The 20,199-nt window shown below is 38.3% G+C and overlaps 1 protein-coding gene across 1 annotated transcript in view; it reads left to right on the top strand.

Annotated features, from left to right (window-relative positions):
• The window catches only part of RGS7 (regulator of G protein signaling 7), a 532,876-nt gene that overhangs the window by 474,905 nt on the left and 37,772 nt on the right, over window positions 1-20,199 (top strand). The window contains exon 10 of the mRNA XM_077167813.1: window positions 19,677-19,751. Coding sequence (XP_077023928.1) covers window positions 19,677-19,751 — 75 coding nt within the window. The remainder of the gene's footprint in view (window positions 1-19,676; window positions 19,752-20,199) is intronic.

Raw genomic sequence — 20,199 nt, 5'->3', positions numbered from 1 at the left:
AAATGGCTTTTTCTCCATCAAGTCTTAAGTTCCTGAAGAGTGCCACTTAGAGTGACAAAAAACACCCCAGGGAGCCCTGGGCCCAAGGGGTCACTTTTGTGCCATAGAAACAGGGAAGAATGATGTTTCCATTGACAATTTTCTTTCTGTCTTGATTGGTTCTTGAGTCGCCTTTGACTGTGAAGGAAAAAGTGAAGCACTGCTTTCGTGGATCCTTATTGCTCCCTCCACATGGAGCAGAGGCAACATTGGAAGAACCCGTACCTCTGCTCTCCCAATCCTGGGAAGAAAGGTGGGGGTGTATAATGATAGCCCTTAGAGAACATTCCCCAAGTGCCAGGCATTGCACAACAGCCTTAGGTAGTGTGATTGTCATCTCCTCTTTACAGATAAGGCCTCTCAGGCACAGTACACTTGAGTTGCACAACATCCCACAAGTGCTAAGGCTAGAACTGAGATTAAACCCCCATGGTGCAGCTCCACAGCCCACACTCTTCATTACCACCCCTGCCTCTCAATAGAGGCTGCATTGATGTGGAATGGGATCTCTTGTAAAGTTATAAAATCAACTTCCTGGAATTTTCATTCTTAATCTTCATATTCTTCTGTTGAGTTGCTGCTGACTTGATCCCCATTTCACAGATTAGGACAGTAAAGTTCAGAGAGATTGAGTTCTGTTTTGTTTTGCTTTTCCCCTAGGAAATATTTAGGAAGAGCCAGGAAGGAATCCACATGTTCTGAGTCACGGCCAGTTCTTTCTCTTAACTCAGGCAGCTGCTCAAAGCCAGGCCAACAGGGTAAATTGATAGTTCATGAAAGAAAGTTATTATAATGAGTAAGGTAGGACTTAGAATAAACCAAGGAAAAGAAGTATAACTTGTTCAATGAATCAAACGCAATTGAAGACCAAGTAGACTGTCCTTTTAAGAAATAAGCCTGTCTAGAAATTTCACACGGGAGGGTAGAATTATGCTGGAAAACTTTAGGGTAAAGCAAAGAAAGAAAAACACGGAGTGTTATCATTGGAATACATTAGAGGTTCCTGTGCTAAGAAAAGGATGATGAATTATTAACACAGGTAACAAAATGAGACAAAGTCATCAGCGATGTCACAGGACAAAGGCCATGGATTCTTTTGTCTGAAGTGCTCAGTAACCAATTCCTGAGAAATAGGGGTTCACAGAGAGAGTTTATTACTAGGCATGTAGCGGGACAGCAGATGGCCTACTGGCCCCAAATCTGTCTCCCTGAACTGCAACCACTCTGAAAGTTTTATTAGAGAAAAGATTGGCAAGGTTTAGGATAATGAGCACAGTGGCCCCAGATGATGTAGTTAGAGGTGATTTAATTATTGAGCATGTGTGGATTGATGACATGCTTAGAGAAACTACATAAGAAAATGCCGGAATGAGGTATAGATGACTTGTAGGTTAAAGTTTAAGCTGTGCATGTCAAGTGGGCCCATTTTGTTAGATCCAGTCTCAGTCATCAAGATTACTTTGGACTTGGGTAGGTTACTTCTGGGCTGACCCTTCATTCATAAACATTAGGGGCTGTCTTCAGTGATTACAAGGCTCTGGAGTTGAAAAACTGGATAATGGGTACAAATGAAGGTTAGTCACAAGGTTTTTACAATCACAGGGGCAGAAGATAAGGACTGTACAGTCATTATCAGAAATCAAGGCAGCTGGATAACAATTTAGAGATTTCAGGAATTTCCCTCTGTCTGCTCCAATATACCAGAAAGCAAAAAGGAATAGCTACATAATGATTCAGTAATCGAAATCATCCTTCAAATCCTGATTTCTCGATTACAGAAGGGTTGACAATCTTGCCTTCTACACTTTGTCATTTTTTTCATTAGTCTGTCTGTCATGTGCCAGAACCACACTGTTTTGATTTTAGTATGTTTCAATGTGCAGTAAGACTAGTCCTGTATCCCCACCTTACCTCCCAGTAACTGCTCTTCTTTTTAGCCTTTTCCTAGTTATTTTTCTGTATAGCTATGAATTTGATAAACAATTATCTAACAGAGGGAAAAAAACATAGTAAAACTTTTTTGACATTTTAATTGAATTGTGCTAAATTTATATAAAACTGAGGAGAGCTGACTTCTTTATGAAGACGAGTCATTTTAATCATTTGTTCATAATCTACTTTGGTGTCTTTCAAAAGTCTTAAATTTTTCTCGCCTGGGTTTTGCACATTTCTTGCTAGATGTATTTCTAATTTTGTTTGATTTTTTTTTTTTACATGTCTTTGTTGTCATTGTTATTGGAAGTGGAGCTTTCTTTTCCACTGGGGAAAAAACCCTATGTATATATGTAAGAAGGAGTGGCATTAATTTTTATGTTATAGAGCAGCAGTTCTCAAACTCTTTGGTCTTATTACTCCTTTCACTCCTAACCATTATTGTGCACCCCAAAGAGTTTTTGTTTATATTTACCATACTGAAATTTGAAACTGAGAAATTTTTAAAGATTTCATTTATTTTAAAATAACAATAAGAAACGAATTGCATAACATAATTAGCATAACTTTAATGGAAAAATGAAACATTTCCAAAAGAAACAATGGGAAACGTGGTACTGTTTGAAACTTTTACAAGTCACTTCGATGTCTGCCTTAATAGAGAACAGCTAAATATTCTTCTCTATTTTGCCAATTATTCTACTGGTATAGCACATTTCATGTATCTTCTACTACACGGTCTTGAGAGAATCAGTGAAAAAAATGATGTCTTGGTATTTTTATGAAAATACGATTGACCTTGCAGAGCTCCTGAAAGAGAACGGCTTTTATCGTATGTGTGTGTTTTTAAGTGGGAATGATAGGTAAGTATTTTCTAAAATTTCTCACATTTTTTTCTCCTTACATCTATTAATAATATGTGAAGTCCACCAATGGATTTCCTAACTGTTGAATATTTCTTAAAATCCCACAATAAGCCCTACTTGACCAGGATGTATTATTCCCTTCATGTGATATTAGATTTTATTTGCTATATTCGCATAGAATTTTTGCATGGCCATTCACAAGTGAGACTTACCTATGCTCTGTTTCTTGTTGATTTCTGTAGCATTTCTCTTTTTTTTTTTCTATTATGAAAGACTTAAAATTCCAAGTCTTTGGAATTTTACAGGTCCAAGAAGTGTAGCATTTCTTACTGTTAAGAATGCTAATGCTATTGCTATTTGGCATACTTTTCCATGATTCAGAAAAAAAAACATCTGCAGAATTTATCTTATTTCTCTAGAGATCTATGATAACAAAGAGGTAAGGTAGTGCAATATTTTATCATGAGCAAAATGCCCAAATGATGGTTATATAAAGCTTGACAAGGATAAATATTGTGCTCCTTACTTCTGTTCCCACCCCTCCCACCATGCATAAACCCTGTACACTATGGCTTCTCTCCATTTAAATTTTTCCTGTCTCAACTACTTAGGGGTTGGGAGGAAAAAAGTATAGTTACTGCAATTTAATGTGGTGTAGTATTCGAGATATGCAACTTCAGTTGAAAAAGATTTGGCTCAAAGACCAGCTTACTTCCTAGGTCTGTGATTTTACTAAATGTCTCTAAGTCTTAATTTCTTCATTTGTGATATGGCGATAAGTATACCTACTCAGAGGGTCATTGAGAACAAATGAAATAATACATGTAAATTGCTCAGGAGCGTACCCAGCACATAGTCACTGTAGCTAAAATTATTCAAGAAATCATGCTTTGGAAGAGAAACAAGAAGGGGGCAGAGAAGTGAGTGAGTGGAGAAGAGTTGGCAGATAGTTATGAACTTATATAATCAGGGAAGATTTTTGGGATATCGAAGAGCTGGATTTGAGGTTTGAACTTGAGTAAGTATATCAGTGATCTACTGCTGTGTAACAAAGTACCCCAAAATTCAGAGGCTTAAAACACACATTTGTTTTCATTTCTGAGGGCCAGGAACCAGGAGCAGCTTAGCCACGTGGTACTAGCTCAAAATGTTTCCTGCGGTGTCAGTCAAGTGGCAGCCAGGCTGCAGTTATCTGAAAGGGCTGGAGGGTGTGCTTGTATCCAAGTTCAGTCACACGGCAGTTGGCATGAAGCTTCAGTTCGTGACCACATGAGCCTCTCCATACGGGTGCTCAGGATGGCTTCCACCAGAGGGACTGGAGACCCCAAGTCAGAAACCATAGTCTTTTATAACTGGAGCTCAGAAGTGACACATCATCACTTCTGCCATATTCTGTTAAGCCACAGGCCAACCTGGTATGGGAGAGGACCACACCAGGGAATGAATGCTGGAGGGAGAGGTCACTGGGGGCCAACTGAATAGCTGACCACCACTGTGGATTTTGGGCAAATGGAAAGAATTTGGAAGTTGGGTGAGAAGGAGGAAACTGTCTGACTCAGGCATGAAAAAAATCCCCACCATCAAGGTGGTGGCCCATGCACCCACCTTACAGTAGCCTCCAAGAAGGAGGTGGAGAGAGTTGGGTGACCCCACACACATCACACAGCTGTACCAGGTGATTTCTCTGCCAAATCCTCCATGACAGGAGCAGCGTGGAGGAGGGACTTCTAAATTAAAGAACACCGCTCATTACCCATGTTAACCTCTGGGCAATTTATTGAAATGTTCTGAACTTCAGTTTCCACATTTTTGAAAAGAGCTAATAATCGCTCTCGCAATGTTGAGAGAAGCAGATTTTTTAAAGATGAATGTGAAAGCACGTTGTGTAAGTGATGTTTATTATTGCGAATGAGATGATGGATGTGAGGTGGTGACCATCCCCCACCAGACAGCAGAGGCCAAGCCTTACTCTTCCATGGCTCTATATTCAGCTCTCAGTCCAGGGCCAGACATATAATAGGCACTCAATGAATATATTTTGATTTTTTTGTACCCCTTTGGATGACACTAAACAAGCAGATTTTAGTTTTATCAAGGCAGGGTTTTCTGTCACAATGTTCTCAGACTCAAACCCATCCAAGGTCAGGAACTAAGATGTCCAAGTTCACAGACTTTGTCAGCTATCATGGAGCTTGCCAACTTCTGGCGGAGTCATTGCTTTCCAGAGACTCAGCTATTCAGGCTGTTCTGCTGTTAAGATGTCAGTAATTCAAATGAACCACATGTGAAATACATGCCACATGGATCTGCTCTCTGCAAAATGTGCGAGGACACAGGTAAGCCATGGTGGCTCAGCAGGCAGAGTTCTCACCTGCCATGCCGGAGACCTGGGTTCGATTCCCAGTGCCTGCCCATGCAAAAAAGGAAAAAAAGAAAATATATAAGAGGACAATACATGTGGATTATTTAATGATGGTGATACTATCGTTGATTACAATCTATATAGCAGTTTCTGGTTAGAAAGGCGTTTTACATTCATTGTGTTACTTATTCTTTACAGAAACCTTGTGGGGTGGGTAATTATTGTCCTTAATTTACAGACAAGAGAAAGCAAAGCTCTGAGGAGTTGAGTTTTGTTAAATCTCAACTCAAAATCCTTACTTACGACTAAAAGCCTGGCATTTGCTCCAAAACCTCCTGCAATCTATATTAAATAGTATGCAATTTTCCTTTGTTGATTTGTAGTGTGTACCAGGATATTATATTGCATCAGAATCAGCTTTATGCATACCAATTAGTTTTTTATATCAGTGAAATGTAGTGATGATTAATTGAGCTTTTCATTGTTGGATGGTCTACTATACATTTCATGCCTGATTGATCTCTGAGATAGTCAAAGAAAATGGCATGTCCATTGTCACAGCATCTCTGAGCGGTGTCTAAATAGTATTAGCTGTGCTAGACTCTGAAAAAGAGTCACAAAGGGTAATCTGCTATTTAAGTGCTACAGATATAAATATACCCTAGAAATTTCCATCTCTGATTCCGGGCTTGAGACAACAGGTATAGTACTCTTTAGATTTTAGGTGTTTTTTTTTTTTTCAGATTTTGTGCTGTATGTATAATTTACATGCATAATTTCATATGCTCATTGAATTTAAACAGTAGCAACACTTTAACATTTGCCTTGAAAAATATCAGTGATATTCTCATGCTGGTTTAAAACTTTGGTATTGTCAGTTTTGTGGCATCCCTGAGAAACAAATCACATTGAGGTCAGTGGAAATGACGCAGTTTTCTGTCCCTAATGACCAAATCAGCCCATGTTCATGGTGCCTGCCTTTTCTGTTGATAGCCCATTACCGATTCCTTTAACTGTTTTAGAAAATCCAAAATGTGGGTTAATATAAATGTAAATCTTTCTTTCGTGTCGTGAAAAAGAACAGCATCCCTGTCTCTTATTCATATCTGTTCCTTCGGAATGAAAAATATTTTGACAATCTAGCTATCATGAGCCTCTAGGAGTGAAACTGTTCTTTTCTGCCTGCTTCCTATCCCTGAATAGATTTGGAGATATGGTGTGCTATGAGAGTCATGGGTAGAGTGAGAATCAAAACTGCTCTCTGTATTGTTGCATCAGTGCTTCTATAGTTGGCCACTTTTCAAAATGATGTGCCCAGATCTCTGTCTTTTTTTTACTGAAATGGTGAAGATTTGAACAGTGGTTGGGGTGATGCTTAGAGGAAATCTCTAAGTGCCAAGAGTGAACTCTCCAGGAGAAGGGTAGAAGAGAAGATGGATTGTGAGTATTGATGGTATCTTGTCTAGTCCCAGGACATCTAGGCTAGTGGCTGGGAGGGCAGGGCAGCCACTAGCTCCCACGTGCTACTCAGCAGCCAGTTCCTTGAACCATCCCCCTAAACATGAAGCAGAGTCCTGTTGCTGGTAGAAAGGATCAGTTAGATAACCTTTTAAATATATAGAAAGAAAATAAATGTGACGTAATGTTAATAATGGGTGATTCTAGATAAAGAGTCTGTGGAAGTTCTTTGAACCACTCTTGCAATTCCTTCTGTAGGTATGCAAGCATAGCCAAGTAAAAAGTGAAAAGTAACAGACTCCCAACATAATTATGATCTAGACTACAAGGTGCTTATGATTCAGGGATGCATGTCTCCCTAGTTTTTTAAAATGTCCTCCAGGGAATAAGCCTGATATGGCTTGTTTCTAAATTGCTGTTGCAACTCTATTTCTGGACATGATCAGTGCTGGCCTGGAAAAGGACTAGCAAGAAGCAAAGAGAAGAAAGAAAAATAAAGCCAAGCTAGAGAACCAGAGTTCACATAGTCTCTAAGAGGACAGCTGGGCAGACTCCCCTAGAGGAGCAAAAATGGATTCAATCTGTGGAAACCTTGACAAAGCTATCCTGAAGTTGGATATCGCAGGAAATAATTATTATTTTGGGCTGGATGTTTTCTGTTCATCTGCTTTGCCCGAAATTTACAGACTGTATTTTTAAAAAAGAGAGAGAGAGAGAGAGAGAGAGAGAGAGAGAGAGAGAAAGAAGGAAAAGTTGTGTTCTCTTATCTGACACCGAACATTGGCTTCAGTCGAATGCTTTTTAAAAAATAAATAAATAAATAATTAGAAACAAATAATAAGAAAAATGATAAAACCTCACTTAAACCCAGAAAACTCTAGAAGGCTTCTCCTCAAATCTGTTATCTCTTTCTCGACAATTTTGTTTCTCTCCACAAAATTGGAAACTTGAATTTTTCAAAGGAAATTACATTTCAGTATCAAAAAACCCAACATAAAAACATTTGTCATTACTTGTTTTCACTGTGGGCGGCTGACCTTGGAAGAAGTGAAAAATTGAAACTGCCATTAAGGAAATGAAACTCAAAATAGATTCATCTGATGCATGATTTGATGTATCTGAGAAATTTTTAATTGAACTGCATTGGCTTGCCACCACACCCACTATTCGTTTAGTCCCCCGAAAGGTGCCCATTTGTTTATTTGCTAAATCCATTATTTGGATCTAAATTGCTAAAGTTTGTTTGCTTTTTGCTTTTCTTCCCTTCAGTATAGTTTAAATCGTTCAGCTGAAAGCATGGAAGAATGACCCAGTTCCCTGCCACTGCATCATCATTTTCTTTGTCTTTAACCTACACTGTTATAATAGTAATAATAACCGCCATCATGGGTCTAACATAGTCTGTGTTTCAGGAACTATGCTAAATCCTTTCACGTGTTCTTTTGCAGAGCAATGAGATGGGTTCTATTATTAGGGCTGCCCTCATTGTGTAGGAGGAAATGCCATGTCTGCAAGCAGTTGTTTAACTCTTGCCCATGCTTTTAACCCTCTTTCAGCCACGCTGTTTTGGTGTTTTGTATGTATGATTGTATATTTACACAACATATGTAAAACATCTGCATGTGTGATGTATAACATTTACATATGGTTACTACTATTTACAAAGTGGCTTAGTCCTTTAGCTAAGTGATCCTTCAAAGATTTTCTACCTTCCTAAGGGCATTGCCAAAGGGGCTACTTTTTTTGCCCATTTTATTGCGATATATTCATTTATCATGTATTCCATGCAATTTTTACCATCAGTATTCTCAGTATCATCACTGAGCTGTACAATCATCATCACACTCGCTTTCAGAACATTTTAATTGCTCCAAAAAGAAAATGATCAGCTAGACACCAAAAAGAAAACCTAAAGCACCCCATATCCCTTATCTCCCCCCACCACTGACCCTTTGTATTGGTATTGTACGCCATTTCCTGTTGATGGAAGAATTTTAAGGCATCACTGTTAACTTGAATCTGTAGCTTATAATATGTATTTTTCCCAAGGAGGCTATTTTAAAGGGAAACAGGAAGTGTTCCAGCTAAGATTGAATGATTCTTATGATAGAAAGTTCAGAAGAAATCATGCATTAGATGCCAGGTTCAGCCAGATAGTCTTTATGTTCTCTTTCAATGTATGGGTCTTTGATATTATGCTTCTGTGAAAAATGTTAAGTTGACTTGTGCAGTTATAGAATGAAAATCAAGGAAGATAATACTTAGAGCTATGGTTGGAAAACAGCAAAGTGTTCCGAAACGTGACAACTATTATGTCATGTTTATCATCACTATTTATTTTGTTACATCTTAAATTCAGATTTTTTTCATAAGAAGTTTTAATCTTCAGTTCTGTAAGAAAACTCAGCAGAGAACAGTGATACTACAATTGAGTCCTTTGGAAATTAAATTCTTTTATTCCATGTCTGTCATCACTCATGTATTTTTTGACAACCAAATACTGATTCATGAGATATGCTAGATGTATCATATGGCTCAGATGTATTGTCTTAACTCAGCTGTGCACTTGCACATCTTCTGAGTGGGAAAAATGCAGAGGGAACAGTAGTTATTTGCCCTTGGAAATTTGTTGGTCCCAATGGAGACAGCTTTAAACAAAATTATAAAGGTGGAGGCAGAGGAGCTTACTATGTCCTCACCTTGCCTTCTCTAAAAATGAGCCTTTGTAAGTTCCCAGTGTCCTCCTGCTTTTTAATTATACAACACCCATCAAATCTGGGAACAATCTGCTGTCAACCATTTGTACTTATCAACTGATGGGCTGATTATATTGCAAGAAAAACAGCTCGAGCTAAATTTTCCTGCCCTAAAAAAAATGTTTCTTTTAAGCTTAACTATAAAATGAGATTGTCTGTCCCAAGTTATATACCTGTATGATAACAATGATAGATGAGGACAAATCGCCCAGGAGGTTCGTTTATAGGCACCAATGTCCTCAGAAATTCAGCAACTCCATCCAAAAAGAAAAAAAAAGCCAACCACACACAAACAGAAAACAAAACTCATTTTGTATCCTTAACACATATGCAGTGTTCAAAAAGGATAATCTCTGATTATTCTCATTCATTCATTTATTCCTATTATGAACACTTATTGAGTATTTATTAGGTACTAGGAAATTTCAGACTCTAGTAACACATGTCAACAAGTCAAAACCCTTATGTTTAGAGAGTTTACCTTATAATGTATAAATACAGAGTAAACGAGTATGCAAGGACATTCCAATTGGAGGTCAGAGAGGTGATAAAAATAAAAACAAAGGCTTAAGGGGCTACTTTAGGTTATGTAGTGAAGTAAGGACTCTCTGAGACCTGAGCGGTAAGGAATATTCTTGGGAAAGAGGTAACAGCGAGTACAAAATAAAGGACCTGGTATAAATGAGGAGCAGAAAGAAAGCCAGTGAGGCCGGTGGAGAGAGGGGAAAGCTGGAGAGATTTCAAACACAGTTGGAAAGCTAGACAAAGATCCAATTATGTGGTATCTTGTAGAATATGGCAAGGGATTTGTATCTTGTCCTAAGTTTCTAAAAAGTAGAAGCTGAATAGTGATAGGATAGAGGTGTCTTTTTAAAAGGTCACTCTGGCTACTATCTAGGGAATGACTTGGGGATAGAAGATGAAAGCAAGAAAGAAATGATATAAATAAATTAGAAGGCTGATGTGATAGACCAGCTGCAAGTTGATGGCAGTTTATGCCAGTTTGGTAACCATGAGGATGAAGAGAAACAGGTAGATTCAAGATGTCTTTGGGGGTAAGTTTACAAATCTTACTGATGAATCAAATGTGAGGGGTCAAGGAAAAAGAGGAATCAATGGTTGTTAGTTATGGCTTAAGTATCTTGATGAATTGTGGCATTTATTGAAATGGGGAAAACTGAAAAAGGATAAGTTAGATGTGATAAAAATTAAGAGTTCTGGTTTAGATTTATTTTGCCCTTTTTGAGAAAATGAACTGAAATACTGTGTCTGGAAGCCTTTTCCCATAAAAGGCTGGTAGTAGAACAAAGTGTATCATGATTCACTTATTTCAGAACTTGGGGTAGAGGTGACCCTAGAATGTCCATTTCAGTTTGGCTTTCCTTCCCAACCCTCAGAGCAAAAATTGAATGGGCAACCCCCAATCTTTATGCCATCCTTTATCTCAGAACTCTAGATGAATGCTTGTTGTCATCTACTAACTGACCCACTTAATTAGTTTTTATAATATTTATATGCAAATAATTTTTCCACAATTATCAGGAGAGCTTGCCCACATTCTACTTATCTCAGTTTTTTTTTTGTACTTCTTACCTCATGTGTCCCAAAATCTACTTCTATCTAAAACTCAGCCAAGAATCCAAAAGTATCAGCCAAAGTAGTTAAAACACCTGCACTCCAACTTATGTGCTAAAATGTAAGACACCATGCTAAAGTTGCCCATGCCGGAACCCAAGTAACAAATCAGAGGTTGACAAGGATGTTGCTGGAGGCACGGACACGTAAGCAGCAAAAAGTGCAGGGACAGTCACAGGCATTCTAAAAATGGTGTGAAATGGCATAAAAACTCAAAAAGCATTAATTGTTGGGCATGTAGCCTCATGGGCATCACTGTCTTCAGGGCAATAATATAAAAGTTCCCAATAGTGAACTTGAATTGTCAAAAACATATTACATTGCTTTGAATATGATGTTGCAAGAATGCAGGGATGTGTGGGAACTATTCTAGATGATTGTTATTTCTTCATGATAAAGATATGATTAAGTTTTGGCTCTTTGCAATCAATGTATAAAGGACCTCATGAAATATATACAAACATAAAAGACCTTATGTCCTGAACTTAAGTATGCCCTCTGATGAGAAGAACCTGTTGGAAACTCTCTTTCCAACATTGATAAACAAAGTACTTTTCTAATTTTGGAAATCAAATCCAGCATAAAAGAGTGCGTGTTTGAAATGCATCTTCTTCTTTACTAGATGTCTTAATAAACTGAGATGTGTGTTGCAGGCAGCCTTTCTTTCTGTGCATAAGTTTAAAAAGAGTTACACGCATTTTCCACTGTGGGAGCATACAACTATATCCTTGTGTCCCTGTTGTAATTCAAGGCTGAGTCCAACATGGGGTGTTTTTCATGAAATTACTTTTTATTTTCTATTTGTCCCATTGCTATATATTATCTCATTTATTGTAAGATGTTTGAACTTCTGTAGTTCAAACTTCCATAGGTTATTTATAGGATAAGGAATCTTATTTGGTTCTGTTTGCCCCTTGCCACATACCATTTAAATCATCCGTTTTAACAATAGTGATGCCCACAGAATCTCCTAATTTTTTTTTCACCAATTCGTGAACCAATCCAATCTCTTGCCTTTTGTTTCTTAGTTTTTTAATGGGGGGACTTTCATTGCCATCAGAGAACTAGTCTACGTTGCATTCACTCATTCTGACATTCAACAAACTTGTTACAGTCAAAATTTTTAAGGCGTTTGAAGATTTTAAGCCCATGGACCAGGAATCCCTAAATTGTATATTGCTCGTCGCCCTTCATGAATGAAATACCAGAACAGTGTAATGGGAATCAAAGTACCATGTGCCAACAAAGGAGTCCCCATTGCAGGGAGAGTCGGTGCACGCATGTTAAATCTCAGAATCTAAGAGGGGCCCTTCTCACCCCCATGTGAAAATCTTTGTATGCAATCAGCTTCGTGTAGGAACAAAAATCATAGAAAGGGAAGACAATCCGTGTTCATGTGCACAGCAAGGCAGGTGCTGGGAGGTGGCTGAGGCTGTGCACCCTGCCTCAGGCCTTTTAACCCTGTGATCTCATCCCTGAGTGAGCATAGTCCAATCAGTGTTTCATTTTATGATTAACAATTACTCCTCCACTGGGAGTGAGGAGAGCCGTGAGATTGGTGATAGGAGATAAAAGAATTGGAAGCAGGTACCACCGTGTTCTTTTGTAAACAGCTACCATAGAAGTAAAGATGTGCAAGGCACTCAAGAGACAAAAATAAATAATATTCTGTCTCTTTCTCAAGGAGTTTATATTATAGTAAACATAATTATGACAGTTTAGGCTATATACAAGGATTTTATTCTTTTATTTCAAAGCAACTCTAGCCTGGAACATTTTAAGTATTTAAAGCTAAACATTACACATGGGTAATGCCAGTGACCGCGAAGAAGCTATAAGCAACCTTATTGTTAGAGTCCTCTCGATAGCTCCTGAGAACTGTTTCAGTCTATGAGTGCTTATCTCTTCATGACAACTGCTACTCTATAAAAGGCAATATCTTTGAAGGATGCACAGACAGTTTCTAGATATCAGGCAGGCTGAAAATGGTCTGATTTCAGGCAGAACAGATTAAGAAAATGTGTTAAGATTCACTGGAGAAGAATTTAGGGATGTGCAGCAGAGACTCTAAGTAATGGGAGGCAGCACCACCAGGCACTTGGAATTGGCCATCAGATAGTAATGTTTCACATTCAGTGAGATGTTCATATCGCTGGTGATGATACAGAAAGGCAAAGATGCAAAAGGATGAATGAGGGACAGATTATTATTTATATAAGCATTTATTTTGTATGTTCTGTCATGAATCTTGAGAGTCACTGTGCAGAGAGCTGCAGTGCACTACCAGGGGGAGAAGTCATTAAATACTAAAATTGTATGGAAATAAAATCCAGGAGTTATACTTGCTTCCTCTCTTCTTTTAAATTTATTTTTCTCCCAGTCTTCCCCATCTCAGTAAATGGCATCCTCCCTGACCCACGTGGTTAAGACAAATACTAGGAGTCATCCTTGCCTATTCTCTTCCCCTTAGCATGCTCCCCAGTCCTACCCATTAGTATGTGTTGTTGATTCTAGCTTCAAACTGTATCCCAAATCCAATCACTTCTCATGACCTGTATTGCTGATGCCCAGATCCTCATCACCATTATCTCTTGCCTAAATTATTGTAATAACTTTCACCTGATCTCCCTGATCCCACCGTGATAATCTACTTCCAAAGTAGGAGACAAGTGAGTTTTTAAAAATGTAAATCAGGGCGAGCCACAGTGGCTCAGCAGGCAGAGTTCTCGCCTGTCATGCTGGAGATCAGGTTTGTTTTCTGGTGCCTGCCCATGCAAAAAAAAAAATGTAAATCATATGAAGTCACCTTCTATTTAATACCCTCCAGTTGCTTCCCTTAAAAATTAAAATCAGAGTCCTGTAATTTCTACCTAACCTAGCCACTCCAAGCAAACTTGGTATACCTCCCTCCTCTCTGCTACAGTAGCCTTCATTCTTCTCTCTGGACATGTGAAGTTCATTCACAGTCTATGCTGAAGCAGGATTCCATAGTCAAGAATCTGAAGCTACAGATGAGATAAGGTAGGGACAAATGAGTAAATAGACATTCTGGAAGAGGATGAGTGAGAGCAATTCCAGGGCAATTGCCTCACATAACTTCCTTTAGTTTGTATATAGGATTTGTTTAAGTAGAGGGGTCAGCAGGACTGAAGGGATCAGAGCCTGAATCAATCAATGGACATGTGCCCAAGCACAGAAAGAAAAGCAAATTAAAATTTTAAAACTCATACTGTGTTACAAAGGGCAAATCCTTTTCATTTATTTAATTGTATTTGAGCTCAACAATTATATATATTTAAAACTTTACTTTTCCTAGAATCACATATATATTTTAACTTCCAGGGATAGGCATTTCTGTAACTTATAGTTCTATTTGCCACCTAACTCTTAAACCTCCACTCATTTGCCATTTAGGCCATTGTTTTGTCCAGGTATGCATCAGCCTCATGATTGAATTTAATAAGTGCTGAAAGTACATTAGTCTCTTAGTGATGCTCTTCACTGAAGGGTCTGCGATAGGTTCTGCTGTCAAGTCGGCCAGGTGATGGTGCCCAGTTGCGTTGCTGTGGACTTAAATCATCAGCATGTGAAATTCTTCTATGGCTGATTACATCTGCAGTCGGTCAAGGCTAGTGCCTTCGCAATGGGTGAGGCTGAAAAGGAGAGGTCAGAAGAAAAGGAGCTTGCACAGCCCAGCACAATGCAACACAGAAGGCAGAGCCAGCTCAGACCCAGACGTTTGGAGATGCAGAAAGGAACACCCTGGAAAACCGTTTGAACCAGAAGCTGGGAGAGAAGCCCAGCAGACTTCGCCATGTGCCTTCCCATGTGACAGAGGAACTCAGGTGAAATCGACCTGCCTTTCCTCTGAAGAGCTCTAAATTTGTAACTAAATAAATCCCCTTTAGAAAAGCCAGTCTGTTTCTGGTGTATTGCATTCCAGCAGCATACGCAAACGAAAACAGGGTCCTTAAGGTTTCCTGAACATAAGAATGCCCTCTGCTACCACGAGTAAAAATGTTATGCCATGAAAGGAACTTAACTGTATCTAAATCCATTTGTATAAAATATCAATAATGGAACCAAGAATTCCAGCTTCTGTTTGCAACTCATCAAGACACTTACATGGACCATTGTGGTGGTGATACTGCTCAATAATATCGTCCTTTTGCTCCCTTAGAAATGGGGTACAAGATAGTGAATTCTGCTTTTCTGTGTTAGTATTACAATAATGTTATGACACAGTTTGGTTCTGTTGAAAGTACATTTGAAACGAGAAATCATTGTGTTGAAACTAGAAATATGATTCTCTCATAGACGAAGATAAATATATTTTATTATTACTTAAAGTCACCAGTACTGTGTATTTAATACTACATCTGACAGATGGTGCCTCTGCAAACATCTTTATTGAGTGTCTATTTGGTCACTGTAATGCTATTTATATCTTATTGTGAAGATATGTTTAGTTCTGCAGAAAAACCAACTTATACATATTTCACATAGATCTGATGCCAGCTAGTGGCATATATTATATATGCTTTTCATAAAACTGCTCTTTTTTTAAGTAACCCAGGACAATATGGTCTTAAAACTGCTTAAACACAAGATTAAAAAATTATCTGCCATGTTGAGGACAGCCAATAAAATGTAAATAGTATAAGGACGGGTATAAAGTGTTCTGCTCTTAAATAATACCCTGTACCAATAGCTACTTAGTCTGTATGTCCCTGTTTCAGGGTGTTCCAGAGAAACCCAGCACAATATATGTGTGCATGTGTGTGTATGTGTTTATGTACGTGTATATATATGATGTGTGTATATATGCATATGTGTATGTGTATGTATATGCATATGTGCATGTGTATGTATATGTGTAATGTATGTGTGTATATGTGTATCTATATATATATAGTGTATCTGTAAAGAGATTTACTCTAAAGTATTGATTGGCTCCAGTGATTGTGGGGGCTAGCAAGTCCAAATTCCACAGAGCAGGCTGCAAGCTGGAAATTCCAATAAAGATGATGTTTTGAGGTCTTGAGTACTAATTCCTCAGCAGAAGCTGGCAGGCTTGAAATTTCTGTAAGGACTGATGTTGAAGTCTTGAGGCAGAAATTTCTCTGGCCCTGGAACCCTCAGTTCTTGTTGTTAAAACCTTCAACTGACCGGTTGGTGCCCACCCAAATTATGAAAGGTAATTTCATAACGTGAAGTCAACTGATGCAAGCCCTATCTACAAAATACCCTCACAATAACAATTAGATGAGTATCTAACAAAAAGATCAGACACCATAACCAGCCAAATTGACATAAAATTAGCCATCATAGCCCCCAGATTGTGGTTATTCATAATTTTTTATTATATTATGAGGTTACTGACATGTGGGTCATGTTTCATTTCTGTATCTCACCATTTATCACAAGACCCAAGACTTAATTAGATGCACAAAAATATTTGTTGAATGGATGAAAGATTTCAAAAGTATCGCTTGCTGTATTTCATTCGCCACAGCTTCTGATTTATGAACACAGTTATTTTAGGGGTTATCAGCCTTAGGGCATGAACTTAATTATTCAGAAACATACTACACAACTTTGGACATCGACATCTTTTTAATCATTGAGAGATCCCTTTTTAACTTCAGTATCAGATATCTATTTGACCATTGTCTGAACCAAGGAGCTCCTTAGACATGATATGCAAAAGAAGTTAGAGGGACTGGGCACAGTGGCTCAGTGATAGAGTGCTCGCCTGCCATGCCAGAGACCGGGTTTGGTTCCCGGTGCCTGCTCATGCAAAAAAAAAATAAGAAGTTAGAGGGTCACCGAGAGAAACATATAGGTCCTTTTTTCAAAATCATTATTTTATGGATTTTGACCATTAGCAGCAAATTTTTGAACTAGTAGATTTTATTTGCCTGTAACTGGACAAGGGTTATGGAACATGTCTCAAAGTTCATAATGTTTACTTTTTAGGATCACTGCTTTCTTATTAATATGATAATGGTGTTAATTAGCTCAGCTAGGAATTTTAGATCGTTCTTAATGGTTCATTAATTAAATTTAAAAGGCCATAATCTTTGAACTTTGAGGACTAAATTCTGAATCACTTTGGAAATGCCAGTCAACTATTTTCCTATTTTTAAATTTTTCTTATTTCTGGTTCCTCATACATTGAAAGGATCCAAAATGAATTTTAAGTGCTATCCCCCCTTCCGTAATGGCTCAGCTGTAGAGATGGAAGGCTACAAGGAAATGAAGACCTGTTGCTTTGATATTTTTTAAGCATTATCTTTGTTACATCCAGATAACTGATTGTGAACCCTGATTGCGTTTTAAAATCACTGAGGTTTTTTGTTTGTTTGTTTGTTTTAATAAATACTGATGCTTAGACCCCGCCCACCGCAGAAAATTAAAGCAGAATATTGGATATTGGTCAACCTGCTACTGGGAGAGTTTAGGTAAATTTGTCAGTCACTCTGTGAATAAATCCCACCCTTGCAGGTGCTTTCCCTTCCTCACTACACTGCCAAGCAGACCTTGGTAATAAACCAGCCATTTCTATTATTAAAAAAATCTGCAAACCAAATTTATAATTTATTTGTATTATAAACAAATTATATTTATATTTTATGTATGCATGCATATGTAGTATATATATTTTACATGTACACCTCATTAAAAATTCAAGGAAAAATGCCTCCCTCAATCACTTGCTTCTCCTTTACGATGTCATGGCTGCATTTCATTGCAATGGCTATACTAACAGGAGAGAAGTCTTTAAGGAAAATGTCCTATGTCCTATGTCCTTATTGCACCAAGGGTTAATCCCTGTGGCTTACCAGTGGTTATGGAGAGCAGCTTATTTCTACAGTCTTGTCAGCGCCTCAGGCCCATCCTCCCCCACCCTTTCCCCATTCCTACCTCACAAATGCTTTTTCCTCATTCATACCTTCTGTGGAATCACTTGCGAGGACATCAATGTTTTCATACTCCTGAAAACTGTGGGAGGAAATCGAGAAATTGAGCAGAGTTGTGCAATTTGATGCTTTTTTCTAGGACTAGAGATGCCTAAATCCTGTACTAGAAATTTGAAAGTAAAGGAAACACATTCCATGTGATCGCTAATCTCTAATTACTTCAAAAGGATGTGTTATCGAAGGTCTTTTCAAGATTTAACCTCCCCTGTACATTTTAGCCTTCTCTCGCCTCTGTTTCCTGATTCATATTCTCTTGCGTGCCTCTGCCTCTCTCTATTCCCCTCTCTTCCCTCTCCTTCTCCAAATTCAAAAGAAGTTTTACATCTGTTTGTCTTTCTGCTACTGAAAACTACTCAGTGTCCTCAATAGATTTGGCAAGAGGAGACTCCTGAAGTTGTCCAAGCCCACACTTTTACTCCAAATCCTGCTTTTTTTTCAAAGGGGCTGAAATGAGGAACAGGAAAAGTAAAGATGGGAATTTATGAGAATAAGCATGGTATTGATTCCCAATGTTTTCCTTCCTATACCTCATCTTGACCACAACATTCCAATGCACGCTCTGTCTATGAAAAAAAAAAAAAATTCCCAGTCACTTGGACTTTATAACCACTATAAAAAAATTCACTCAAGAATTTGAGCTGGTTCAAGTGTCTATTAGCAGGTGAGTGAATAAAGAAAATGTAGTCTATCCATACAATGGATTTTTCAGAGATAAAAAGAAGTGAAGTGCTGGTACCTGCTACGACATGAATGACCCTTAAAGACATTATGATGTAAGACACAAAAGGACAAAAATTATGTGATTTCTCTTAAATGAAATAATTAGAAGACGTATATAGAGACAGAAAGAATAGAGGTTACCAGGGATAGTAAGACTGGCAAATGTGAAGTTATTGCTAAATGAGTATGAGTTTTGATTTAGGACAATGAAGATATTTTGGAAAGAGATAGCACTGAAAGTTACACAGTCCATATACTTAATGTTACAGAATTGTCCTCTTAAAATGCCTAAACTGATTTTTATGTTATATGTGTGTGTGTATGTGTATATATAATAGATGTTATGGGTTTACAGAAAAGTCACGCATAAAATATAGGGTTCCCCTACTGTTAACTATATTTTACCAAACTTATACACATTTTAAAAATGAACATACAATAAAAGGCCTTTTGATTAAAAAAAATGATAATAATTTGAGCTGGTTCAACCGAATGCCATTTTATTTTCCAATCTGAGAAAAGCAATCAACCATATGATAAGAGTGGCATGCTGGAGCAGAGGGGTCTCTGCAAAGCAGGCTGAGCAGGGAGAGCTAGGACTTTCAGGTTAACAGCTGCAAATGCAAACACCCACTTTCCTAAGCAGAACCCAAGTGTATGTTTTTCCTGTTTCTCTGGGAGTTACTGCAGAATGGCGGTATCTGAAGGCTTCTAAATGGGAGGGCTGTAACAGAGGAATCACTTTTATTATCACCGGCTCCTGCTGATAACTGTGGTGCTGACAGTTTAGAAAGCGCTGCCAGTGCCTTTGGTCATCCTGGCATTTGCTCGGGTTCTGGAAAGCAAGTCATGAACATACAGAAGATGCCCGGACCAGAAACTACACACCCAAAGATCCTCTTGTTTCTCTGTTTTCCATTTCTAGCCCGGGTGTGTAAATACTACTGAAGTGGACATTAAGAAGTCATCCAGAATGAGGAACCCACACAAAACGCGAAAGGTAAAACCCACGTGTGCTGTGCAAATCTTGGTAATGAGTTGTACTCTTTAACAGACGGCAGCTATTTTTTTTAAAAAAAAAAAGAAATCTTCTTCCCACTTCATGGACTGTGTTTCAGTATTTTCCCTGCTCTTCCTGGTTGCTTTGGATGGGAGAAAACCTGGGTCTTCTGTCAGTTTCTCTCTCCCTAGGAGATGGGCCTATCCCCATTCTCTAGCATGCCTGGTCTCCAGGAAACAGGGGAGCCCAGTGGCTCTGACTGAGGGGAGGATCTGAGAATCCCATCTCCTTCGCCAGAGAAGGGCCATCGGCAGAGAAGGCGTCTCTTTCACAGCCCAGGTGATCAGGAAAGGAAGATGGAGATTATCTCAGAAAAAATGATAGTGATAGGAGAAGGGATATTTTCAGGGAAAAATCAAAGGAAAAAGGGACCTCAAAAAGATGTGTA

Source organism: Tamandua tetradactyla, chromosome 7, assembly GCF_023851605.1.
Source record: "Tamandua tetradactyla isolate mTamTet1 chromosome 7, mTamTet1.pri, whole genome shotgun sequence".
In the NCBI taxonomy this organism is placed as follows: Eukaryota; Metazoa; Chordata; class Mammalia; order Pilosa; family Myrmecophagidae; genus Tamandua; species Tamandua tetradactyla.
The sequence above is the reverse complement of the archived record's forward strand: the minus strand, read 5'-3'. Positions and strand labels throughout refer to the sequence as shown.